We start from the raw sequence: 21650 nt of genomic DNA, 5'->3' as shown, positions 1-21650 counted from the left end.
GGCATTGCTTGTAAGGAAGCTGGACCGGTGTTCATCAAACACTAAGTGTTCAGGGAACAAAGACAGGAATGCCTCCTGGTGTCAGGATCACAAGATTTGCACACACACACACAGTTGGATGTGTTTTCTAGCTTTGGCACTTCTCAGCAGTGTGGATTTGGGACATGTTAATATCATGCTTGGCATTTAAGTGTCCTTGCTTGCAAAACAGCAGCAGTGTAACCCCTTTCACAGGGTTTCTACAGGGTGTAAAGGCAAATGTATGGTCAGTGCTGAGCAGAGCGCCTGCCACGGGGTGACAAAGGCACCATGGCAGCTACGGCCACCCAGACCCCTCTGGATGACTTCATTCTTCTACTGGCAGGGACCCCTGACAGCAGAATGGACAGTCAGAGGACAAGCTGCAGCCAGCAGGACTGTGTAAAGACGGGAAATAAAAATCCCGCAGAATCCTCCACCCCATCAGGCTGCCAAAAGTGAGATCTCTTCGGTTTTGTTATTCTGTCATTTGCTAGTATGCCTTTGCAAAAACACTTATGTTTTCTCCTTAAAGATTAGCATCTGATTCCCCAGATGGAAAGGCACTGAGTGGCTGTCATATTACGTATAAACATCTCAGACTGTCTAATATGATACCAAAATGAGGGGTTTTACACATTTGCAGCAGTAATAAAACTATCAGTACTTTCAGTAACAGTTATTATTTTGATTGTCAACCTAAATCTGTCTCTGCCTCGAAAAGGCCAGTCCAATAACCGAGAATTAATTAGCCCCCTGTGCAGATGGTAGGGACTAGTGGCAGATAGGGGCTGAACGACAGTAAACCAAGGCTCTTCCCTCTCTCTGGATTCTTCTGCAGCCATCCTTTGGAAATCAGAATATCACTTGAGTTTGATTTCCCAATATGGGTTTGGAAAAGCATGTCTTTTGTATTTTCTAAAAAAAAAAAAAATTGTGCTTAAAGCTTAAGCATTAATTTGTTGAAGTGGGTTGTAATGAAAACACACTCAACTCTTTCTGTTACTTTAAAAAATGAACTTGAATTGTTGCAAACAAAAAATTCATAATCAAATATCAACCTAATATTTCCTGCTGAATTTCCTCCGAGATGCTGAGCAGGCTCTAAAAAAGTTAATAATAACCATAGTCACAGGTACCAACGAGCACCAGGCTCTGCACTAAGTACTCAGCATAGATGCCTTCCTGTTTTTTTTTTGTTTTTTTTTTTTTCATTTTTAATTCTCACATTAGCTCTCTGAGTTAGATAATCATTTTCATTTTAGAGACGTGAATTTAGTTAACTTTCCCAAGAAGCCAGCTAATACATGTAAAAGTAGGATTTAAACAAACGTACGGTAAAGGCTAATACAGTTTTGTCAAGAGAACACACTGGTCATAGCAAACACCCTCTTCCAACAACACAAGAGAAGACTCTACACATGGACATCACCAGATGGTCAACACCGAAATCAGACTAATCATATTCTTTGCAGCCAAAGATGGAGAAGTTCTATACAGTCAGCCAAAACAAGACCAGGAGCTGACTGTGGCTCAGATCATGAACTCCTTATTGCAAAATTCAGACTGAAATTGAAGAAAGTAGGGAAAACCACTAGGCCATTCAGGTATGGCCTAAATCAAATCCCTTATGATTTGTACAGTGGAAATGAGAAATAGATTCAAGGGATTAGATCTGATAGACAGAGTGCCTGATGAACTATGGACAGAGGTTCATGACATTGTACAGGAGACAGGGATCAAGACCATCCCCATGGAAAAGAAATGCAAAAAAGTAAAATGGTTGTCTGAGGAGGCCTTACAATTAGCTGTGAAAAGAAGAGAAGCGAAAAGCAAAGGAGAAAAGGAAAGATATACCCATTTGAATGCAGAGTTCCAAAGAATAGCAAGGAGAGATAAGAAAGCCTTCCTCAGTGATCAGTGCAAAGAAATAGAAGAATGAGAAAGACTAGAGATCTCTTTAAGAAAATTAGAGATACCATGGGAACATTTCATGCAAAGATGGGCACAATAAAGGACAGAAATGGTATGGACCTAACGGAAGCAGAAGATATTACAAAGAGATGGCAAGAATACACAGAAGAACTGTGCAAAAAAGAGCTTCATGACCCAGATAATCACGATGGTGTGATCACTCACCTAGAGCAAGACATCCTGGAATGTGAAGTCAAGTGGGACTTAGGAAGCATCACTATGAACAAAGCTAGTGGAGGTGATGGAATTCCAGCTGAGCTATTTCAAATCCTGAAAGATGATGCTGTGAAAGTGCTACACTCAATATGCCAGCAAATTTGGAAAACTCAGCAGTGGCCACAGGACTGGAAAAGGTCAGTTTTCATTCCAATCCCAAAGAAAGGCAATGCCAAAGAATGCTCAAACTACGGCACATTTGCACTCATCTCACACACTAGTCAAATAATGCTCAAAATTCTCCAAACCAGGCTTCAACAGCATGTGAATCGTGACCTTCTAGATGTTCAAGCTGGATTTAGAAAAGGCAGAGGAACAGAGATCAAATTGCCAGCATCTGCTGGATCATTGAAAAAGCAAAAGATTTCTAGAAAAACATCTATTTGCTTTATTGACTATGCCAAAGCCTTTGACTGTGTGGATCACCACAAACTATGGAAAGTTCTTAAAGAGATGGGAATGCCAGACCATCTGACCTGCCTCTTGAGAAATCTGTATGCAGGTCAGGAAGCAACTGTTAGAACTGGATATGGAACAACAGACTGGTTCCAAATAGGGAGAGGAGTACGTCAAAGCTGTATATTGCCACCCTGCTTATTTAACTTACATGCAGAGTACATAATGAGAAATGCTGGGCTCGAGGAAGCACAAGCTGGAATCAAGATCGCTGGGAGAAATATCAATAACCTCAGACATGCAGATGACACCACCCTTATGGCAGAAAGAGAAGAAGAACTAAAGAGCCTCTTGATGAAAGTGAAAGAGGAGAGTGAAAAGCTGGCTTACAGCTCAACATTCAGAAAACTAAGATCATGGTATCTGGTCCCATCACTTCATGGCAAATAGATGGGGAAACAGTGGAAACAGTGAGAGACTTTATTTTTCGGGGCTCCAAAATCACTGCAGCTGGTGACTGCAGCCATGAAATTAAGATGTTTGTTCTTTGGAAGAAAAGCTATGACCAACCTAGACAGCAGAGATGTTACTTTGCCAACAAAGGTCCATCTAGTCAAGGGTATGGTTTTTACAGTATGGATGTGAGAGTTGGACTATAAAGAAAGCTGAGTGCCAAAGAATTGATGCTTTTGAACTGTGATGTTGGAGAAGACTTTTGATAATCCCTTGAACTGCAAGGAGATCCAACCAGGCCATCCTAAAGGAAATCAGTCCTGAATATTCATTGGAAGGACTGATGTTGAAACTGAAACTAAAATACTTTGGCCACTTGATGTGAAGAACTGATTCATTTGAAAAGACTCTGATGCTGGGAAAGATTGAAGGCAGGAGAAGGGGATGACAGAGGATGACATGATTGGAGGGCATCACTGACTCAATGGACATGACTTTGAGTAAACTCTAGGATCTGGTGATGGACTGAGAAGCCTGGTGTGCTGCAGTCCATGGGGTCGCAAAGAGTTGGACATGACTGAGAGACTGAACTGAGCTGAACTGAAGCTGCCTTCAGAACCTCAGTATTTAACCACCCTGCTATTTGGTCCACTAAGAAATATCTGTAATTCTGTTCAATCCAAGGTGTGAGCTCACCTCATTAATAATGAGAATGATGGGGGAATTATAGTTTTCATGTGTATACCCTGTGCCAAGTGCTCTACAGACATTGTTTCATTTAATCCTACAAACTGAAGTAGGTGTTATGTTGGCACCCATTTAACAGAAGAGGAAACTCAGCCCTGGAAATATCAAAACTCCCTATATTTACATAGCCAGTAAGCACCAGAGTCCACCCAATCTCAGGCTTGCCTTTCTTCAAAGTATCTGCAGTTAGCCATACAGATATTCTGGCTCCCTTGAAGGCAGCCTGCACCGTCTCTCAGCACTGGGCACGCTCCTCCTCATGCCCACAAGGGAGCCCTTTCCCACTTAGTCCCTATCATCCTGCTGCTCTGCTCACAGCTGACTGGGCCCAGAACCAACTCTTGACTCAGGCAAGCCTTCCACAGGCTGGCTAGAAGCCTAAGGGTGATCTAGTGAGGGCACCCTAGCCTGGACAGTAGTAGATCAAATCCTTTTAGGCGTTTCAAAAGCAGAGCAACCAGGGAGAATGCAACAGACCCTGGCCTGAGTAGAAGCCATGAACAGATGACTCTGTGAGGTAGCAGAAGCCATATATAAGAGAAGTCAGCTGCTGCAGGTAGGAAGAAGCTGGCAGAAAGCGAGCCAAACTCCAGGCTGGTATGCTGAAAACTGCTCCACACAAAGCCTCTCTGTAGCCGCTGACCCAGGTTCCCAGCTTCCTACTTGCCTCCATGTATCAGAACAAATGCTCAATCCTGGAGACAACTGCGAGTCCCTGTGGGTCTCATCTCCTAAATAAACCCATGCACCACACGCATTAGTCCTTGGATGGGATGCAGTAATGGAAGGCGCACGCAGACGCCTGCAGGAGCTGAGCAGGCCTGCCTGGGGCACGTTCCCACTCTCCTGCTCCTCCAGGCTGTGGCCTTGAGAGGGTTGCTTCCCCTCTGGGACCCTCAGCCACCCCCTCTGTGTGATGAGCCGCATGTGAAGATGAAATGAGATGCGGAGCATCTGGGGGCCCAGGGCCTCAGTGCGTAAGGGTCCTTAATAAGTGCCCGTTGTGCTGTCGTCATTATCCTGAGCTGCCCGGCCACCTTGCAGCTCGGAGGCAGGAGGACCTGGGGATGAGAACACTCCAGTGTGACAATCAGCCCACGCACACTGGTTGTACGATGTGAATAAAAGAGGCAACTGGAGGTGGACGTGCCCTTTCCAGTGAGAAAGCCCACGGCTGAGAGGGCCTCCCTGACTCCCATTCCCCTTGGTGCCGTGGTTAATAGGATGGAATTGATTCCACTGGTCAAAATTTGAAGATGGAGATAAAAGAGCTGGCCAGGGAAAGGGAGCCCTTCTTCTAGTAGCAGTGAGAAAGCCCTTTTCCCAGAGCCTTCATGTGGCTTCCCGCACAACACACAAGTTCTTCGCGATGTTGTACATGAACGAAATGTGCCTAGGAACCTCTTTTCCCCTCCTCCACCTACACTTCAATCTAGGAATTAAGCATTTTGGGTGGGGGGAGTGAGGGGTGGTGGCTGGGGATTTACACACACTCCTAAAGCTTCTCTACATGGACTGAATCAACACAAATATATTGAAGATATATGAGTGTCCTGGGCATCATGGAACCGAGAAGTTAGAGGGCATCAGAGGATCCCAGCTCATGGTCGGGGCACGGCCCCCTCCAAGTGCCCCTCTGTGAATTCTGGATTCTAGTTAGGGGTGTGGCAGTCTCCTGGGACTGAAACCCGGTGGCCCGGGTGAGTGTCAGGACTTGACGTGCTGTGCTGGCTAAAAACCCATGGAGAAGCCTCCGTCTGGGTGACAGGTTTTGGAGTAGGTGGGATCTACAAAAACGGAAGTAGGTGGCAAAAATTAATGATGGTGGGAGAAAGGGGGAGTGGGCATCAGCGATTATTAGCAAACTGACAGGAGTAGCCCTGCACACACCGAGAACTTCTCCGCTCAGCTTTCTAGGGCCAGCTCTATGACCCTACTGCGTGCCTCGTGTGTGCTGGAGATGATATGAGATGTCAAAGTATGTCACTGGCAAGGCAGGTGAGATCCGGTCCAGGTGTGTCTCTTCTGTGAAGTGCTGTGGATATTCCCAGATCATAGGCATGTGAGAGCTAAGACAATAGCTAACATTTACGAAATGCTTGTTATATGCCAAACACTATTCTAACTACTTTATACATATTATTTCATTTTGATCTTCGCAAAAATCCTTTGTGATAGGTATTATTATTATCCCATTTTACAGTGAGAAACACAGAGTCCAGAGCGATTAAGTAACTTTACCTGAGGTGATGGAACTATTAAATTGTGGAGGCAGGATTTGAGCCTGGGCAGTCGTAAATCCTGACTTCTCTGGGCCCTCCCTGTGCTCTGAACTCACTATAGTGGCTGCAGCATTTGGTCACACTTCCATGGGCATACTTACTGTCTCACCAACAAGACAGTAAGCACCCTGCCTTCTGGCACCATGGCATGGATGGGCCTGTCCACCCGCTAGACTCTGATGCTCAGGACACTCAGTGTGCTTGTGTTGATGGACTCCATTTAGAGAAGCTTCAGGGATCTGTCTGACTCCCCAACCACCACCCCTCACCACCACCCCTCACCCCCGCCCCAAATGTTGGATTTCCAGATCAAAGTGCAGATAGAGGAGGGGGAAAGGGGTTCCTAGGCATATTTTGTTCATTTACAAAGTTGCAAAGCATTTGATCATTTAAAAATTAACCATGCCACGTACATCAGATCTTACTGAATGTTGCATCATACCAAAAAGAAAAATGCTCTCACAGGAGGTATTTCTTGCAGTAGACATGTCACTCTGTCTGCATACACAAGCAGTACACAGTGGAGGAGACATTCAGATCCGGAAAACTCCATTCCCTCCTCCAACAAGCAGATAAATCATAAATGACTAATACATACATACATAATAAGCAACCACAGGGAAATTAGAAAAGCAGAAAATCATAAAAATATGTAAGTAATAGGGAAGGAAGAAAGGAAGTGGTTTCCCTGGCAGCTCAGATGGTAGAGAATCTGCCTGCAATGAAGGAGACCTGGGTTTGGTCCCTGGATTGGGAAGATCCCCTGGAGAAGGGCATGGCAACCCTCTCCAGTATTCTTGCCTGGTGAATTCCATGGACAGAGGGCCCGGTGGGCTACAGTCCATGGGGTGGCAAAGAGTCGGACACAACTGAGCGACTAACATTTTCATTTTCAATAGGGAAGAAAGGAAGGAAGCAAAGGAGAAAGGAAAGAAGGAAGGGAAGGAGGGAGGGGGGAGAAGAAGAAAGGAAGGAAAAGAAGATGTTGTAACATACAGGGCAACCAACATATGAAGTGTGCTTTGGCCACATGAATGGATGGAGCTTAGGCTGCATATTTTTAGAGAAGAAAAAATTATATTCTGGGAAATACTGATCTGGTTTACACCATGGTATATGTTCCATTTGTCCAATTTTTGTTGAAATCTTCCATTAACTAGCTGCATGACCTTGGGCAAGTCATCTCTTTGGGCCTCTTTAAGTTATCTGAGCCAATAAATAAGCAGTTTGAACATCCTTACAATGCACTTCATAACACAAGCCTATTTCACAGGATAAAGCAGTAGAGACTAAGAACATGGACTCTTAAATGAGACATTAATATTAAAATGAGAAATTAATATTAAAAATACTTTAAAAACTCATGTATTTGGAAATTAAATGTCCACTTGTAAATGATTGGTGTATTTAAGAAGCCACAACAAGGAAAACTAGAAAATATTTGTAATACAATGAAAATGAAAAGAGAATTTACCAGAATTTGTTGCAAGCAGCTGAAGCTGCTCAATGCAGTTAAATACAATACGGTGTTTTGAATAAGGTATAAAAATAAATAATGGACACTAACATAAAATTTTGTGAAAGTTGAACTAAATCTGTACCTACTGTATCACATGTTAATTTCCTTTTTTTTTTTTTTAAAAAAAAACAACAACAACAGTATTTCAGGTCTACTATATCCTTCCACTTATCTCTATATTCATTCTATTCAGTTTTGAGAGTTTGCTATTAAAACTCCAACTAAAAGTCTCAATTTACCTACTTAAAAATAATTGTAATATGTAACAGAACTAAATGTAAGTTTGTTCTGTATTTGCCAAGTCTCTTGTAGATGTGATATCATATTTGCATAATTTACAAAAATACAATAAAGAAGTAAGCAAAGAAAAAAAAGAACACGGACTCATTGCCTGGTTTTGCTGGTTTTCGCTAGTAACACAACACTAAGTACTGCAACGATAACAACATGTATTCTGTGTTTCAGTTTCCTCATGTATAAAATGTGGGTTACAACATTTTATCATATCAAAAAGTTGTTGCAAAGATTAAATGAGTTAATACATCTAAGGTATTTACAATGGGAGCATAATACATCTAGGTATACAATCTAGGTGTGTGATACATGTTAGCTATTATAACACCTTACAAAATGCAAAAACTGTGAAAAAATTTCAAGTGCTCTGTAAATGGAAGGGATCACCATAGTTAGAAGATGAAGGAAATCTACAAGCTGAGCTATGTGCCTGCAAGAGAAAAATGGTCCTCTTTTCTGGCTGACACCAGGCACATGCTTCTCTAGTCCAAGGCTACATTTGTTTTCTGCGCCTGGAGATGGCAATGCTCCCATTGCCTGAATTCTTCCCAGGTACCAGCAATGATCTAAGGAGTGACTAGTCTATCCTCACACACCCACACACACAAATGCCATAAAATGGATATTATAATTATCCCCATTTTGCAGATCAGAAAACTGAGATGCCAAGAGGTTAAATGACTTCCCAGGGAAGAGAAAGTGGTAAAACTAAGTCTGAAACCCAGCCTGTATTTCTGAATTCAACTTATTTTATTTATTTTATTGGAGTATAATTGCTTTATTACTTTGCCAACAAAGGTCCGTCTCGTCAAGGCTATGGTTTTTCCAGTAGTCAGGTATGGATGTGTTGGACTATAAAGAAAGCTGAGCACCGAAGAATTGATGCTTTTGAATTGTTGGAGAAGACTCTTGAGAGTCCCTTGGACTGCAAGGAGATCCAACCAATCCATCCTAAAGGAGATCAGTCCTGGGTGTTCATTGGAAGGACTGATGTTGAAGCTGAAACTCCAATACTTTGGCCACCTGATGCGAAGAGCTGACTCGTTTGAAAAGACTCTGATGCTGGGAAAGATTGAAGGCAGGAGGAGAAGGGGACGACAGAGGATGAGATGGTTGAATGGCATCACCCACTCAATGGAGATGAGTTTGAGTAGGCTCTGGGAGTTGGTGATGGATGGGGAGTCCTGGTGTGCTGTGGTCTATGGGGTCGCGAAGAATCAGACACAACTGAGCGACTGAATTGAACTGATAATTGCTCTATAATGTTCTGCTGTGCAATGAAGTAAATCAGATATGTACAGACATATATCCTCTCCCTCTTTGCCCTCCCTCCCACCCCTCCCCCCATGATATCCCTCTAGCTCATCACAGAGCACCGAGCTGAGTTTCCTGGGCTTTATAGCAGGTTAGCAGTAGCTGTTTCACACATCATAGTGTATATGTGCCAAACCTAATCTCAAATGTAGGAATTTCCTTCAGAGATGAAAATGTTTCTATTTAGTAGACGGCTCCAGTTCCTTAGGTTCCCTTGCCTGCCTTTCTGCTCAGTTGCCCAGTCCAGGATATTTGCACGTGCTCTGCTTGGCTCGGCATGCTTTAGTTGGCCTGGCATACTCTTCTCCCAACTCCCACCCCAACACTTGCTTTTCATCTCTCAGAGCACAGATATAGATCACATCTTATAGTTCTCTTAATAAAGTACCTCTTGTATATAACCCTGCCTGGGCACCCCACTCCAGTACTCTTGCCTGGAAAATCCCATGGACAGAGGAGCCTGGTAGGCTGCAGTCCGTGGGGTCGCTAAGAGTCGGACTCGACTGAGCAGCTTCACTTTCCCTTTTCACTTTCATGCATTGGAGAAGGAAATGGCAACCCACTCCAGTGTTCTTGCCTGGAGAATCCCAGGGACAGGGGAGCCTGGTGAAATGCCGTCTATGGGGTCGCACAGAGTCGGATACGACTGAAGCGACTTAGCAGCAGCAGCCATAATTTTACATTATTTGTGAAATTACTTGATTAGTCTATCTATTCAACTGGATCACCAAAAAACGGTGACAAGCACCCTGAATGGTGTTATCTACAAGTATATGTGTGTGTGCTCAGTCGTATCTGATTCTTTGGGACCCTATGGGGTGTAGCCCACCAGATTCCTTTGTCCATGGGATTCTCTGGGCAAGAAGTCTGGAGTGGGTTCCCATTTCCTTCTCCAGGCAATCTTCCCAACGCAGGAAACGAACCTAAGCCTCCTCCATCTCCTGCACTGGCAGGCGGGTTCTTTACCACTGTGCCACCTGGGACCTTAGGTCCCTTAGAAAAATATATTCTAATTTTGCAAGTTTAAAGAAGCAAGGACTACTGTGTTGCCTCTAGGGTCCTGTCTCCCCTCCAAAGACTAAAGTCTATGGCTAGCTGGAATTTCAAATAGGAACGTTCCCTCAAAGCACTTCCGTGTGTTTCCTCTGGGATGACTGCTGGCAGCTCAGAAGGGGAGGCTGGCCTGATCAGGGAGGGCCCTGCCTTTCTGGGTGTCCATCTTCCTGACTCTGTATCAGTTGAGGATGTCTGTGCATTTGTCTGCTCATCATCAATTTCTGGTAGTAACTCTCAGACTTTCCTTTGAAGAATTACTCTCCCAGCCTCCCCCTTTGCTCCCAGACTTTGTAGTTTGGATAAAACTAGCCACAGCCTCCCCACTTCCAAAGGTGGGTCATATGAACCAAGCCTGATGAAACAGCATATGTCATTTCACTGGCCACAGAGTTTTATGGATTGGGATGTAGCTCGAGCCAGATCTTTGAAAATTATTCTGGGAATTTTGCTGTGCCTCTTGAAGGAAAAGCTTCTTCTTTCTACTGGGGCTGCTAATCCAACAAGACATATTTCTGGAATTTCTGCAGTCAGGTTTCTACTGCAAAGAGAGCATCTGCCTTAGAATGAAGCCAATAGAGAAAAGAGCAGAGATAGAGATCAGATTCCCTGCAACACCATTTGAGCACCTAGACATATCCATGCCCGCAGCCATAACCCTGGGCTCTTTAAACTGCCTGAGCCCATAAATTCTCTTTCTGTTTGGCAAATTTGAATTGTATTTCTTTAAAAAAAATCCTAATCAATAAGTCCCCATTGTGACCAAACGGGAAACGCACTGGTGAGGGATAAATCAGGAGTCTGGGATAAACACATGCACGCGCACCCATATGTAAGATAAATAATCAACAAGGACCTACTGTATAGCACAGGGAACGCAACTCAATATTTCGTGATAACATATATGAGAAAAGAATCCAAAACAAAATTAATATATGTGTAACTGAATCACTTTGCTGTATACCTGAAACTAACACAGCACTGTAAGTCAACTATACTCCACTACAATTAAAATATTTTTAAAAAACTTAAAAAAATAAATACCCATTGGATATACAGAGCTTATTACAAGGTATGAAAAACAGAGTTTATTATATACATGTTCATGAATGTCAGGTTCTGTGCCAAGAGTTAGAAACACAGAGATAAGCTGGACCTACTTCTTGCCTTCAAGAAGCCGTTCTCTGGTGGCAAGAACGGTCACAACGAGAGACAATGACAGCACAGGGCCAAGTACTATAATGTGGGTGTGTGTGCAAACACAGAGGCGGGAACATGCTCTCCTACCATAAAGGCATCCCCGAAGGCCCCACAAATGAGAAATTACATGGACAAGAATTTTTAGGACGCTTTTGTGTTGAGTTTTGTCTAAAAAGGGGGAGAGTCATAGTTTATGCAAAGTCATAGGAAGTATGAAACAGTATGTTACATGAACAGTTGAGTGTCTCTGAAATGTAGGGTGAGTCGAAGATGACTCACCTGGATGCTTCATGAAATTTGGCAAAACCCCAAGACCTTACTGACCAACTGGCAAAGAGTGAAGGGATCCAAATGCAGTTTGGGAGCCGGGTTCTTCCGAGCACAGATGCGTAGATAGACACTGATGTGAGGCACCACCAGCTGCATCCTTTTTAGCTCAGTGCACAGTGAAAATGCAAGTCTCCTAGTCCAAAGTATTAAGAATTCAAGATGGTGACAGCAGGGCCCTTTAGAGTGCAGGGTCCTCTGCAGCTACACAGGTTGGATGCTCAGGAAGCTGATTCTGACATAGGGCTAGGGAGAGACCTGCCTCTCATCTGTAATGTGGCGGGGCCTAATTCCCACCAATGCCTTCAGCACTGTAAAAGCCAGACTCCCACCTGAGTGATGTGAACAGAGAGAATCAGTGCAACATAAGCCCAGGCTAAGAATTCTGACATTTTTGTTGTTTGGCTGATTTTCCTCTTCCCAGCATAAACACCGGTGCAGAAACATTTATCTCTTTCTGCTTTGACAAACCTCTCCTCCCCTTCACCAGCCCCTAAAGCTGGCCCTAAGAGCAAGTGTGTCTGCAAAGTCAATAGGCATCTGGATAACAGAAAAGCAGTTTTGCAGAGGTCAGAATAGTAAGGGGTGGAAGCCATCTGGGACTGGAGTAAGGTCCTGGGCAAACATGAGATAGAAATTTCAAGACTACAAATTTCAAATTTGTATCTAGTGACAAAATTATTAGTGTTTACATTCTTTTCCCATTGCTTCCCACTAAAGAGATTTCTGCCTTTGCTTCTTTAACATCTCCTCTTCTTCCATCCTCTCAGGACGTTTCTGTCTTTGCCAGCCAATTCTTGGCCCCTGAGACACAGAGCAAGAGCAATAGGTAGAGAGAGACAAGACTTCTTGCCAGTGTAGAGTGAAGAGTCCCTATGGGAATCATGCGTGCATGCTCAGGCGCTCAGTCATGCCCGATTCTTGGCAACCGCATGGAGTGTAGCCCACCAGGCTCCTCTGTCCATGAGATTTCCCAGGCAAGAATACTGTAGTGGGCTGCCATTTCCTATTCCAGAGGATCTTCCCGGCCCAGGGATTAAACCCACACCTCCTGCATCTCCTGTACTGGCAGGCAGATTCTTTCCCACTGAGCCACCTGGGAAGCCTTTCCATGGGAAGCACCTAAAACAAATATAAGAAGCCAAAGGAAAGTGAGAGCAAAAGGAAAGAGAGAGCCTAGAGGACCCCAGTTTTAAAAGAGTTTGTGGATAGGAATTGAGAATAAGGTTGTGAGAGAGACTTGGGTAAACCATGAGATAGGAGAGATACAGGAGAATGGAAAAAGGGAATATTAGATAATATTGCTGAGTGCTATGACTTGAACTTCATTTTGATGAAATAACATTATTTGAGAAAAAACATTAAAAATGGAAATTGCTCACAGTTACTCTTGTCTATTGGGCTGGACTATGTGGGATCTGAATTAATCTTGGGTCACACTTGTATTCTATGAGATATTAATAAGTACTATATACACATAGGGAGACATAAATATATGCACACTGAATGATTCAACGGGCAAGTAAATCTGTGAAATGCTGTATCGCATATCTTCCTCTTAGAAAATCCCATAGCATCCCCCTAGCATCTTCCTCTTAGAGAATGCATTAGCATTAAGGCTCTGAGAAGTCCTGTACCACAGAAAGCTAATCAAAGCTGCTTAATCCAGTGCTTCCTGAACGTATTCTACCATATGTCCCAGGATATATTTTACTGTTTGAATAAATTTAATATAGTACAATTTTAATAAGGCTGATCTTAAGCTCTCCTGTCTCAAGGTTTAGAGAAGGTGTTGTAGATGAAGTATATTTTAACTAGTATTGGAAGGATGGGGAAGGTAGGGAGTAGCCAGTTCAGTATATAGAAAGGAATGAAAAATAATGAATAAATAGCTCAAGACTGGTGAGCAGTTCCCTGGGGTTTCAATGCAGAAAGAAAGGATCTGTTGCACTTCAATTTGTTTTCATCAGGGAGAAACTCTCCCCACCTCCCGGTGTGATGTCACGTGGGTGCTGAGAGGCCCGGGGCTGGAGGCGGGGCCACTCACCTGTTCTGGACCATGCTCATGGCCAACACCCCCCGCCTCTCCTGTGATGTCACATGGGTGCTGAGGGGCCCGGGCCCCAGAGGCGGGGCCAACTCACCTGTTCTGGACCATGCTCATGGCCACCCAGTCCGCAGGGTACACGTTCTTCCCAATGAGGTCCTTGAACATGATGAACGTCTCCATCAGGAAGTCCTACAACAGCAAAGCAAAACACACCTGCCATCTTGCTTTATAGGAAATGACTGGAAGGACCTAGATCTTGTGAGTTGTTCAAACTTTCTCTTTTTTTTTTATGGAGGTGCAGAAAGGGACGAGGCATAACCTTTCATTATGTAAACCCAATGAAACCAATAGAGGTGGATTTTCAAATGAAATCTTACAAGTGATTACCAGGAGACTGTTTCACAGATATAAGTGGAACATGAATATGGAATGTGAAAACCCTCTCAAAATAAAGCACTGTTAATTCTGTCTTTGGGAGTAAAGGAATAAATGTATTCATTGATATGGCAATTTTATAATCATCTTGCCAAATATGCATTTGAGGAGGAAATAATCTACACTTATGAATGCATCTCAGGTCATTGAGCAAACAAACTATTATTAAAATGAAACATCTAACTGCCGTACTGTAAACACAACTAATTCATATGTCACAGGCACACGCATGAGCAAGCTAGAGGAAACACGGCAGGGACTCCCTCCCTCTCCTTTTAAGAGGCTCAGAGTGGACCTCAACATGCTCCACCAGGCTTGCGATGGGTCAGACTTGTTCTCTACCTTTGGAGAACATAAATTCAAGACAAGTCCAGATAGCAAAGTGAAGAAGTGCTGACACTAGGAGGAAATGAAGTTATCCCATCCATTTGCTTTGTGTGTGTATGCTCAGTTGGTCAGTTGTGTCCAACTCTTTGTGAGCCATGGACTGTAGCCTGCCAGGCTCTTCTGTCCATGGGATCTTCCCGGCATGAATGGACTGTAGCCTGCCAGGCTCTTCTGTCCACGGGGTCTTCTCGGCATGAATACTGGAGTAGATTGCCACTTTCTTCTCCAGGGATCTTCCCAACCCAAGGACTGACCTGGCATCTCCCACATCTTCTGCACTGCAGGTGAATTTTTTACTGCTGAGCCACCCATTTGCTATAGGCAAAATTTAAAATCCATAGGAAACCTGTTCAGAGCTCTTTCCTTAAGCCAGTGGTTTTCAAATTACTTTAACAGCAGAATTTTTTGTTTGGAGAAAATCTTACTTGGAACAGCTCTGGTTGAAGTATGCATGTATGTATGTGTGTTGGGTGTGTTTATGGTAGAAGACAGTGAGGTTGGGAGAAATATAATTTGAAAATCACTGCTTAAGCTCAACTGTAAAATTCTGGAAATGAGATTGGCTCCTTTCCAGCAATCATTGCTTCTAGGGAAATTTACCTCAGAGACTAAAGTCCCAGTTTCCACATCAGCAGAATGGGGATAACATCTACCTCAAATGGTTGATTAAGTGCACACTGTCTATAAGACACTCCACACAGAGCCCAGCCCACTGTGAGTATTCACTACATGCTCAGGATGACGCTGGTGAGTATAACTGTTCATCCTCGGGATCACCTGGGGAGGTGTGGATGTTGCCATAGGCACAGTCCCTGCCTGTGGGAATGGAGAAGACCTCTGCCTCACAGATGGAAAGCCTGGCTTCTGACTGGGAAGGTGCAGCATGGTGTAGGCTTTCCTACACCATGGTAGGAAAGATGGTAACGACTCTGCCTGCAATGTGGGAGGCCCAGGTTTTTCCCTGGGTCACAAAGATCCCCTGGAAAAGGAAATGGCAACCCACTCCAGTATTCTTGCCTGGAAAATCCCATGGACAGAGGAGCAGGGCGGGCTACAGTCCATGGGATCGCAAAGAGTCGGACGTGGTTGAGCGACTTAGCATGGTGTAAGGACTGGAACAGAGGTTCAGACCCTCCATCTGCCATATACTGCTGTGTGGCCTTGAGCAAGCAGACTGGAGACTTGTAACCATGGCTGCTAGCGCCTCTGCCAGCTGCTGGAGGGATGGTTGAGAGACGCATGATTCAGTACAGAGCGATCTGTTTCCCACCACCCTCTCTTCCACTGAGGATCAAAAGTGAGGGATCCAGTCTATTTCCACGTCCCATGACACTGAGGAGGGAGAAAACCTTAGGCTATTTAGAGTTCCTTTTGTTTCTTTTTTTTTTTTTTGCATAACCAGAAAGAGGTTCCCTTTCTTGCCAATCTTACTCCAGCGAGGAGTCCTCAAAGCTAAATGGCCGAAGGGACAGGACATTAGTTTCCTATGGTTCTCCACTCTGTGAGCTTGGCACAATTCTGGTTCCTGTGTGTCCTTCAAGGAGAGGTAAAAATGAGCCCCTGGCAGCAGAACCCCTGAAGCTGGCGGTAATAAGGAGACAGTGACAAAGGTTCCATACTGAGGGTAAAGTGCCTGCTGCACTCTGGGGCAGCTTGGGCTGGGCTTTCTTTTGATGACATCATCTGCTGCAGAGGTCCAGCCCCCCAGCCATCCGCCACAGCAGACGGTCCTGTAGCAAATGAATCCTGAGAGGCCAGAGGAACAAAGGGCTCAGAGACCAGTTTTCTCTATGCGTGTGTTATTATAATACAATGATGGCTGCCTTTTACTGGACTCCTACAATGTGAGAGCTACTGTTGTCTCATTTAATCCCTTCACAATGCCGTGACATAAATGATATGATCCCCACTTTACAGATGGGTAAACTGAGGCTTAAGAAAGGTTAAGTAGCCCACAGTCACAGCTAGCCAGTGACAAATCCTGGATTCAAATCCAAGACCATGTGACTCTAACACTCATGCTCTTAAGCCTCAAAATGTCTATGATTCATCAACAAATATGGTTTCAAGTCCTATGTAGACTAGACACTCAGGGCTCACATCTGACATGGGCTGAAGGTGTATTTCGGGAGTGATATATACAAACCCAAGTGGAAGTGAGAAACAGGGAAGCACATGAACATTTCTGCAAACTGAGACCCACACACGTAAGGTTCATGGAAGATATTCTTGCCCTAAACTCTTGGGAATCTAGAGAGCACAACGTGTCTCCCAACGCTGCCCCAAAGCATTCTGTAGACTCACCACAAGTTCAGAGCTGGTCGGGAAGGTCTCAATATAGAAGGAGTAGTGCTGGTCACCCATCTGGTTTAAGACGGCTGTCATACACGCCACGAAGTGACTCTGCAGGAAATCAAATGCCGTGGAACAGTGGAGAGTGCACCGTTAGATTCACTTTCTCCCTTTGCTTGACTTCAGACTGGAAAACATCTCTCCATCCCAGGCTAGTATAACCCCTCTCCAACCCACCCCCTCTAGGGGTGGAGAATTTCTTCTTAGCAGATGAGCATGTGGAACTTCTCTAAGAGTAAATGTCTCCTTATGGCTTATTCATCGCTCATTCATCCAAAAAAGCATTTATTGAACATCTATTATGTGCCTAGGACTATAATAGGAGCTCCAGATATAGACAATAAGGATCTGACTTATTGCCTCTCCAGTTGCTTTACATTGGGAAAAGAGCACTGTATTGATGTCAGGAGATCCAGCTTGGATCAACATTCTGAAGACAGCTGATTTTCTGGTAAATAATTTTACATGTCTAATCTCCAATTGTTCCATCTGTAAAGTGGGACAGTAATCCACCCACACCTAACCCAGAGATGTACTGTAAAGATCAATGGCTTCTATGGTGCCTTGAGTACACTGAAATTCCCTATAGGAGCATCGGCGGTTGGACCATGAATCAGCCAGTGAGAAGCCAGCAGCTGTCAGGACTAATGTCTGTCAGCAGAATTGAGGGGGATCTACTCTGGGAACCTGGTATAGGAAGTACTGACCATACATCCACCAGCTGGGGAAAGAGTGTCTCACCAGCACTCAAGAGTATCTCCTGTAAGATTCCACTAGGCTGCCTACTTAATCAAAGGAAGTTCCCTGCCAAGGGCAAGCCTGTGGTGGATGGGAAGCTTGGGGTGATGCAAGTGTCTCCAGGGATCCCCACTGCTAAAGGGTGTCAGATATAACACATCATAGCTGTGGGTCTGGAAGTGTTGTGTTTGAACCAAGTATTATATCTGTATCACAAACTACTAACTTTGTTAAAAAAAAAACAAAACAAAACCGCTAAAACCAAAAAATGAAAAAACGTCTCCCTTTGTTATAAAAATATAATGTGAAAAAAACTCCTCCCAATTTCAGGTTTACAGTTCAGTAACAGTGATAGAAGAGCAGCCTCGATGTCCCCAGGAAGCTCCTTCTGCGTTTCTCCACCGGAAGTCTTTTGGTCAATTGAATGTTCTTTAAGTTCATGTTCCCAAAAGTAACTCCCAAAGACATGGATTCTCAATTGCTTCTAGGTTCTTTCCAATTAGGACCTTAGGGATAGCATGCTTTCCCAGTCAGCAGGACTAGCTATGTAATTTGTGGGGCTCAGAACAAAATGAAAATGGAAAACTACTTGTAAAAATTCCTCAGAATTTAAAGACAGCCCTTCTGAGCACTGGACCAGGTCACACACTGGGGAAGGCAGCGCTGCCTGTGGGTGACCACCACACACACGCACAAGTGTTCAGAAAACATGCAGAGCTGGCAGGAGTGCAAGGAGCAACATCAGTGACATTGCTGGGCACTGGGACCGGGAGCCTTCTCCCTGGGGCCAACTGCCCTGGCCACCCTGGAGTCCAATCCTTCTGCCTGCTGAGGCCCCCAGCGGGTGATGGTGAGTCTGTGAAATTATCCATCCCTTTCACACCAGACAGAACGCCACCATCACTGCTAACTTCACCAAGTCCCATGGAAACCAAGAAACAAGTTCATTATTGTTTATCCCTCCGGCCAGGCTGGATGCAAGAGGGGACGGATCTTCCGAGTAAGAGGTGTGTGTGGCGGGGGGGTGGGGGGGGTGGGGGTGGGCACACACGCGTGTATCTCCTCTGCTCCCTCCATCTCTTCCGTGAGGAGCTTCCTCCAAGAATTCAGCCAGTGGCCACTAGAGGTCTTTGCTTTTCACATGGTAGCTGCCGTGCAGTTTTTTCGGCTTTTTATTTATTCCTACGTGAGCAGACCCACTACACTTCTTGCATATAAACAGTGAAAATTACAACATAAAGGACTTATTACTTCTTCTTTTGGAGTAATTCTGCTGCTGGCCAAAGCCTGGCTCGTTTTGCAAAGAAATGAAGGGCATTCTCTGCAGGTAATTCCACTGCTTCAAGGTAAGAGATCTGGGTAGGTTTTATTTTTTGTGATCCATCATCCTTTCAGAGCAAATGCTATCATTTCTTGGACAATAGTTTACTTTTAAAGCTTGGGCTTAAACGAGCCCTGGGATTGTGAGCTTGTGTGTGTGTGTGTGTGTGTGTGTGTGTGTGTGTGAGAAAATCCACCATGGTCGGAACTGCAGGCTGCCCCAAATGCACAGATACAGATCCGGAATGCTTGTTATTTCCAAAGGCTTGATTTGAATTTGAAGGGGGTTGGGGAAGCAAGCAACAAACCTCAGAGGTCAAGGTGCCTGGAAATTATCTTGAAAAGGCTACTTGTCTTAAGCCTTCCTTAGAGAAACTTCCATGCTTCATTTTAAATGAAAATAAAAGGGGAAGGGGATTCCCATGCCGTCTCATTTGGAGAGAGTGACTATTTTATGAAAGAAACCACTATCTTTTTATAAGGACTTGCTCAGTTCATCGATCAATCAAAATTACTTTTACCAGCTTGTTCATCTCTTGATTCTAACTACCCCACAGAAAAACCTGGCTGAGTGCCTTCCAGCAGGATCTGTAGTGTGTTGTGACTGAAGTTTGGACAAGTTACCTGCATTTGGCTGTTAATGAGAAATGACAGTGCTTTACTTCCAACTGGAAGCTTTCCTTTTTTTTCTGCTATGGTGTCTAGCCCACTTTAGTATCAAGTCTGTCCGAAATCACACCCATGTGACTGACTGATTTGTGAAATGGCATGAGACACCAGCAGCAGGTTCAAATTCAGTAAAGGCTCCTCTTTGTCATTTAAATTAAGAGCCAAAACCCTCTGTTCATTATACAATGAGAGAATGGTAGAATCACGTTGTGTCTCTCTCACATGTATCCCCTTTTCAGCAGAGCCCTCAGCTCAGCAAGCCGCTTCTTTGCTCCCTGTCCTCTTTCCCTTTCACAAGTTTGAGACCTTCGGTATCCACCATGTCTGAAGGTTTGAAAGCGCTGTAGGGGTTGGGCGTGGGGGAGAAGACCAGACTGCATTTGCTGTAGCAACTCAGACCTTCCTGATGTTGACACTGCTCAAACTTTACAGTGCTGGAGCCCAGACTCCCAGCCCTGCCAGCAACATGGCAAAGCCTGAAGGCAGCCTGGGGGACAGAGGGGCGGGCAGACCCCCTGCCGTTCAGGCTGCTGAGAAGGTCCTTCTTGCCATCCTTGGTGGAAATTTTGTGGTCAACAGATATTTACTATCAGGGCGTGAGGCAGCCACTCACCCATACCCGAGCAGCATTCCAGCTGCCCGGATAGAAAATTGCTTCTTAAAACCAAATGGCAGGGGGAACTGCATATTAAATTCCGGAGAGAAACTGTATCTGAGATGCTGGCACAAACCAGGCAGAGTCACCTCAGCTCCATTCGGGGTAGCTTAAAATGTAGCTAATGAATCACAGCATGAAGAGACATGGTTTGAAACTAGGTCAAATGTGTAAAAATAAATGCAATCATTGCCGGCACTTGGCTGATGAGGGGCTACTTAACGCCTTGAGTGGCAGGGCTTATTTGCCATATAGAACCCTCTTCAGTGATCCATGACATTCAATCCTCTTAATTAATTCACCCCATCAGTAAGTAGGGAGGTCCTGCACACCTGGGAGAGAATTGAAGCTCCAAAGGAAAACAGTCAGTGTCTCTTTGCTGTGTGATGGCAAGAGAAAATGAGAAACCCAATATTGTGTCATTAGTATTAATTAACTGGGATACTGGGTGATTGCGATCAGGAGAGTCTCCCTCTCCAAATCAATTTATTCCTTTGCATAAAAAACCATCACCGTGATCATCATATGACCATTGTCATCCTCCTCCTCTTATTGATAAGGCCAATAGTTTAGGCGCACAATACTCAAACATATCTATTTAACCTCTTCTAAAGCAAACACACCTACACACACGATTAGGACCCTGCAGGGCTGAGTGAGCCAGGAAGAGGCGATCAGTCTGCCCTGCCTTGAAGAACTAACAAAACAAGGGGAGAGGGGCATGGCGGATGCAAATGCACCCCTCCCCACCTGAGGTTGGTGGGAGTGATGAGATCTCAGAGGGAGGGAAAGAGCCAACTTCGGGAGCTTGCTACCTAAATGCCAGCATTACTATGCGATGCCAGCTGGTGACACGTTGCCATAGTAACTTCAAATAATGTGCTCTACCAAAATAAAATAAAATACAGAGCGCCAAGGAGAGGAAACAAGGGAGGAAAGTTTGCATGCTGAGGGAGATGCAAAGTTTTGCCTACGGGGCCATCGCTTTCATTTGGAGACTGAGAGTAGCCGAACACTGCTCTCAGGTTGCGTCTCCGTTCACCCGCGTGTCTGCCATGTGGTTATATAACAGATTTGATTTTGGGGTGGAATTGGTACGGTCTTTGTGATAGATCCAGGTCCGGAAGTGGGAAGCTATGTTGTCAAGGAAAACAAGGACTCTAAAACCCCTTCATCTTAGCAATTTGTCAGGAAGCTGAGAGTTACAGTTTGCAGCAACCTTTGGGGAAAGTAGTGTATGCAGTCTGTCTT

At 44.5% G+C, this 21650-nt stretch overlaps 1 protein-coding gene across 2 annotated transcripts in view; it reads right to left on the bottom strand.

Annotated features, from left to right (window-relative positions):
• DOCK2 (dedicator of cytokinesis 2) overlaps positions 1–21650 on the bottom strand; it is a 458739-nt gene that overhangs the window by 93688 nt on the left and 343401 nt on the right. For both annotated transcript variants that reach the window (XM_061393166.1, XM_061393167.1), the window contains 2 exons: positions 16970–17068; positions 13938–14032 (listed from right to left, as the gene is read on the bottom strand). In XM_061393166.1, coding sequence (XP_061249150.1) covers positions 13938–14032; positions 16970–17068 — 194 coding nt within the window. The remainder of the gene's footprint in view (positions 1–13937; positions 14033–16969; positions 17069–21650) is intronic.

Source organism: Bos javanicus, chromosome 20 (assembly GCF_032452875.1).
Source record: "Bos javanicus breed banteng chromosome 20, ARS-OSU_banteng_1.0, whole genome shotgun sequence".
Taxonomy (NCBI): Eukaryota; Metazoa; Chordata; class Mammalia; order Artiodactyla; family Bovidae; genus Bos; species Bos javanicus.
This window is presented reverse-complemented; position numbering and strand designations above follow the sequence as displayed.